Source organism: Phalaenopsis equestris, unplaced genomic scaffold, assembly GCF_001263595.1.
Source record: "Phalaenopsis equestris unplaced genomic scaffold, ASM126359v1 Scaffold000306, whole genome shotgun sequence".
NCBI classification, from domain to species: domain Eukaryota; kingdom Viridiplantae; phylum Streptophyta; class Magnoliopsida; order Asparagales; family Orchidaceae; genus Phalaenopsis; species Phalaenopsis equestris.
The window spans coordinates 102,927-109,095 of record NW_018164748.1 but is presented as its reverse complement, the minus strand read 5'-3'; the positions used below and the strand labels follow the sequence as shown (position 1 = coordinate 109,095).

The following is a 6,169-nucleotide window of genomic DNA, read 5'->3' as shown; positions in this document are numbered from 1 at the left end:
GAAGTTATCACTATTCGGGTCCTGTTGTCACTTGCACTAAATCTGGATCGGTCTTTGTTCCAATTAGATGTCAAAAATGCATTCTTGAATGAAGAGCTTACAGAAGAGGTGCACATTGCTCTCCCGCCTGGCTTTGACTCTACTACCTTCAGAGGACAAGTATGCAGACTACGAAAGTCCCTCTAAGGGCTAAAACAGCCCTAAGGGCCTAGTTTGACAAGTTCGAAAAAATGTTTGTGGGTCATGGTTTTACTTAGGTTCAATCGGATCACACTCTCTTCTTTCAACATTCCTCCAATGACCAGTTAGTTATTCTTGTTGTCTATGTTGATGATATTGTTCTTACAGGTGACGATCCTCTTGTATTGGAGTCCTTAAAAGAAATTTTTGCTGCATCCTTTGAAATGATGGAGTTGGGATCTCTCCGGCACTTTTTAGCATGAAAGTGGCTCGGTTTTCTAGGGGCATTTTCCTGTCTCAATGCAAATACGTGATTGATCTCTTAATAGAGAACAATCTTCTTTTATACAAACCCATTGCTGTCCTTATGGATTCCAATAAAAAATTAGTTGACATTCCCAATGCAGTGTCTATCAACAAGACTTATTGTCAGTGCCTTGTGGGAAAAATCATCTACGTCACTCATACTCGTCCCGACATATGTCATGTAGTTGGTATGGTGATTCAATTCATGTATGATCTTTATGAACATCATCTCCAAGCTGTCCACCAGATTCTCCATTATTTAAAAGGCATCATCTCCAAGCTGTCCACCGGATTCTCCATTATTTAAAAGGAACACCAGGCTCATGTTTGTTTTTCTTGCTTCACTCCTCGCGGGCTATTGTTGCTTATACAAATGCTGATTGGGCCAGATCAGTTCATGATCAACGTTCCACTTCGGGGTATTGTTCATTTATATAAGCAATCTTGTCATATGGAAAAACAAAAAAAAAAACAGTCTGTTGTTGTTCGATGCAGTGCTGAAGCTGAATTCCGATCCATGTTCTTGAGAATTTGTGAAGCTCTCTGGTTCCGCATCATACTCCGCAAACTTCGTGTGCCAACCTCCGTCCCTCTGCAACTATTCTGTGATAATAAGGTCGAAATCAACATTGCTCACAATCTAGTCTAACGTGATCGTACCAAATATGTGGAGATTGACAGACACTTCATTAAGGAAAAAATTGAGTCTGAGGAAATCTGTGTTCTTTTTGTGCTCTCTAGTAGTCAACAAGCAGACATTCTCATCAAGAATCTTTCTCTTTTATTTATTCAATGACTTGAAATCCAAGTCGGACATGACTGACATCTATACTTCAACTAAAGGGGGTTATTGAATTTATTACTTATTATTAGCTTTTATTATCTCTTTATTTTATCATTAATTCATTTCTATTTATTTTATTTTAATTAATTTTTTTCTTTTATTGTATTCCACTGTAATTAGGTTTAAATACCCCTTTTATCAATTATATGTGTTGTTCTATTCCAAATCTCAAGAGTATACAAGAGGACATTTTTGGGAGTCAACATATCCAAAATTTGGCTCACTTTTGTGCTTGGTTACATGAGAGGACTCAACGACTAGTTTTAATGGACTGGGCTTTAGGTGCGGCTTTAATGGCATTCAGCTAAGTTGGAGGTCCCAATTCTACATACTAAAAAGCTCCAGAGATCCAAATGCAGGATTTTAAAAATGTGGGTCCAAAGTAAAGTGCACCCTAAACCTAGGGGAGCTGGAAGTGATTCTAGTTTTTTTCTTCGTTTGTGATGGTTTTGCATTGTAAATGTCACACATGCCTCAGATATAGGTTTTTGAGTCCAGTGAGTATATTTTTTCATCAATTTCTTGCTTCACAGAGTTTCTTTTTGAGTTGATCAGGGGCATAAAACAAAATCTCCTATCTTCTAATTTGCTGCTCTTTATAGTTGTTGAATCTGCTCCTTGTTGAAGCAAATCATGCTTTACTACCAAATTTTAACTTATGAAATGTTAGTGCTGCTTGCCCTTTGGAGCTGATATTGTGATTCTTATGCGGTAGTATTTCCTCATTATTTTTTTTTTCTCCAATGAGTTTGTTATTAGTTGCTCGGTTTCTAAATTTCGTTCCACACATTTTATATTTTAATGCTTTCCATTTGCTTTTCTAATAATTAATTATCTTGCGATCCTTCTCCCAGCAGGAGGGTCCCACACATCCTCTAGTGCCATAAGCATTCCCGAAGAAAATGGAAATACAAATGAGTTTAACAAGGCTCAAAGTTCGCACTTGTTCCTCAAATCCTGTTCTAAGGTGGAACTCGTTCATGCAACTGCTGAGAAAGAGAAGAAACAACTTAGTTGCTCAAAATTTAAGATTGGAGATGAATTATCAAAATCAATTGGCAAATGCAAGAAACAGGACTTTAAAAAGCACACTTCAAATCATTTAGCTTACACCTGCAGCCAAACTTCCAAGCAACCCAGAAAGGATGAGCATCCTGTTCGGCTTTCTACTGCAGATGCCTCTCTGGAACATGCAAGCACTTGGACCTGTAAGAATTCAGCTTGTAAGGCTATTCTTAGTTCGGAGGATATATTCTGTAAGAGGTGTTCATGTTGTATTTGCCACCTCTTTGATGACAACAAAGACCCCAGTCTTTGGCTGGTTTGCGCATCTGAATCAGGTGGTGGAGATTGGTGCGGTTTGTCTTGCCACATAGAGTGTGCACTTCAATGCCAGAAGGCTGGGGTTGTTGATCTTGGGCAATCCATGCAGCTTGATGGAAGTTATTGCTGTGCTTCTTGTGGAAAGGTTTCTGGCATAATAGGGTATGTATGTTTTTCAATTTATGAATCGATAAGTTTATCTAGATGTTGCCTCGGAAGGTTTTTATTTTTGGGAAATCTACATACCTAGAACACAATTCTTATATAGGTACATATCTCACACCTACACTATCATATTTACATGCATAACACTTTGGTATTTTAAACCTATGCATGAAAATGTTGTGAAAATGTATATTTCACTTTTTAAAACTGGCAATAGTGCTATTTTTTATGTTATACTAAAAAATTGAGTGCTATGTGTGTAAAAATGAAAGATTAGGCATTGAGATATGTAAATACATAAGAACTCTGTGCTATGTATGTAAATGCCTTCTGTTTTTTTGACTAACTTGAAATTGCATCTTCAATGGCATTGGGCAAGTACTTCTAATTGCCTGTGAATTAAAACACAGATTTTAACAAAATGCCACGTAAAATTACTGTGAGAACTTTTGTCCCATATGCCACTCCTGATGGACTGGTGTGGAACGCATTAATTGATGATTTGAGTGAAAATTTTGATTGAGGGAAGATAATATGAACTCAACCAAAAAGCAAGGGTGATAATTCACGCGAGCTTGAAGAAAGACATGTAAAAATGTGAGCTTCCTTCCAAGTTCGCGATTGAAAAAATCACAATAAGATGGTTTGTTAATGTTGAAGCACTTGACCTTACACTTCATTCAGCTTCCTTCCAAGTTTGCGATTGAAAAAATCACAATAAGATGGCTTGTTAATGTTGAAGCACTTGACCTTACACTTCATTTGACATTGGGGGAAGAGTCTTGATCTTTTTGGTCTATGGATCTTTCAAATTGTTCTAACAAAGGTTCCCAATTTGTGATTACTGAGAGAGGTATAGAGAATCAAATTCTAGGGAATCTAGCTTAATTAAAAAAAAAAAGGAAATGTCGAAAGATCTTTACAATGAAAACTTGTTTTCCGTACTTTGATTTGCTATGGCCTACAAAATTTCTTTTTTTTTGGTGTGAAGTGTGAAGTGTGAAGTGTGAAGCAATCAAACTATTAAACGGAAGATTAAGAACAAAACATGGAATGATACTCCCACCAAGTGTGCCTTATAAGCTCACAAGCACTTCACAAGAATAATTCAAATGGAAAGTCATAAAGGACTCAAGAGGAGCGCAAGCTTGTTGGGATAGTTGGATGCTCTGGTTGAAAAAAATACATTTAATGAAAATAATCTGAATGCACACATATTCAAAGTTTTAACCTTGTAAGGATTAATTTGTAAATTTAAATTAATGAGGGATTTAATCGCAAAATTATAACTTAAATTTCAATTAATGAGGGATTTAATTGCAATCTTATAACTTAGATTTTAAAGTACAAGGACTGAATATGGATTTGTAAATTTAAATTAAATGAGAGATTAATTTGTAAATTTAAATTAATGAGGGATTTAATCACAAAATTATAACTTAGATTTTAAATTATAAGGACTGAATATGGATTCATGCGACCCCATTTAGTGGGATAAAGGCTTTTTGTTGTTATTTTTGTAAGGATTGACAATGGAATGAGGAGAGAGAAATTGGAGAGAATCAAGAAATTTGTCAAAATTATATAATCCACATCATGGATCATGTTATTCAGTTTATTGTTTTAGTAAATTTCTTAATAGCTTATTTTGATAACAGTCATATCTATAGCCAAACTAGAGATGGCATTTGGTACATCTTAGGAAGGTCTTTTAAAAGTTGCAATTTGAAAACTTGTGTATAAATTTGAAGATAGGTTAACTTTGTCATTTATCATATTATTGGTTCATTGTGTGTTGTGTCCACTAATCAATTATTCATTGATCTCAATAAAGTTGAAGAGATTAACTATTGGTTAACACCTTCTAACTCTAGAAGATTTGAGTCCCTTTAAAAGATGCGATTATAAAGCTTTAGAGTGTGGCATATGGGCAATAGAACTCTCAAAGAATATTCCTCAGGTCTCATTGACCAACTCTGCCAATGCCTTAAATACCTATAGTTGCATATTCAGCATGGAGACATGACGTCTAGGCTGTATTCCCGATAGAGCACTTAGGGGTTAAGAGCTCAAATTTCTGGACTAACAATTGTCATATTCAGAGTTTATTAAGGGGTTTAGTGTTTATTATGATTCTAATTACAAATTGCCCTAAAGAAGGGATATTGTTTAGTTTATTTTTAAAGACATGATTTATGATTCTAATTACAAATTGCCCTAAAGAAGGGATAATTATAATGGAAAAAAATCTGCCGAGTGTGCTTAGGCTTGCTAATACACGTATGCTTAGTGATTTAGTTTTGATGAATTTTGTGATGTTTAATGTGATTTTTCTAATGAAGGAATTGGTGCGGGTTTGGGTTGACATGTATGTCTAATTGCCTATTTTAATAAGAAATTAAATCAGACTAAAAAAATATTTTCATTATAATATAGAATTGTTTGTTGGTGCCCTTGGAAATTCTATCTTTTTGCATGCCTTCAAATATTTAAATTCTCAAAAAATTTTTAATTCAGGCATGATAAATGAGTTAAATTTTATAAGAATATACATTTGTTTACTTTGTTGGAATTAAAATTAAATCTATTGATGCTTCAAGTATAGCTGCTGTTATTTCACACACTATATTGGTGTTGGTGGCAACTTTGATCATAATAAAGAATACTGGCAAATATAAGGATTTCAATGAATTATATCTTAATTTAACTTGTGACTTGTTTTTCCTTGAGAATTTTATCGTTACCGATGACCTTTTTTAGGGGAACTACACTTTACATTTGTGACTCATCCTTGATAGACTTTTTTGTCTCTTGTGGGTGGTGTAACATTCTATTTTGGCTGTGATAAAACTATTGTTATGACCGAGGATAGATTTTACTGGTCAAGATTAGAAGGAGATGTTAAACTTGTAGATTCAAATTTTTGGTGGATGTTTATATGAACTATGTTTAGGATTATCACGAATCTAAGGAATAATGATTTTGTCTTTTATTTATTGATTGCTTCTAAAAATGCTTCATTGCATTATAATAGAACCCAAAGTAATTTTATTGATGCCAAGAGGGGTATAAATACCCATTATAGGATCTACTAGTAAGGAAAGAAATAAAATTGAATAAAGGGAAAAAAAGGAAAGTAAATAAAAGTAAATTAAAATTATTAATATAAAATTATTAATACAAAAATATGCTTATTAATATTCTAATATTCTAATATTCTCCCTCAATTTGAAGCATGAAATTCAGTCATATTCACTTTGGATTTGAAATCGTCAAATAATGGCTGTGCAAGGTTCTTTATGAGAATATTTGCTAACTGACCACTAGATGACACAAATGGAACACAAATTT

The 6,169-nt window shown here is 34.1% G+C and overlaps 1 protein-coding gene across 1 annotated transcript in view; it reads left to right on the top strand.

The window, feature by feature from the left end:
* LOC110025587 (VIN3-like protein 1) overlaps positions 1-6,169 on the top strand; it is a gene marked incomplete at its 5' end in the record, with an annotated part of 20,700 nt that overhangs the window by 2,634 nt on the left and 11,897 nt on the right. Inside the window, 1 exon segment of the mRNA XM_020726143.1 lies at positions 2,185-2,815. Within this exon segment, the coding sequence (XP_020581802.1) occupies positions 2,185-2,815 (631 nt within the window).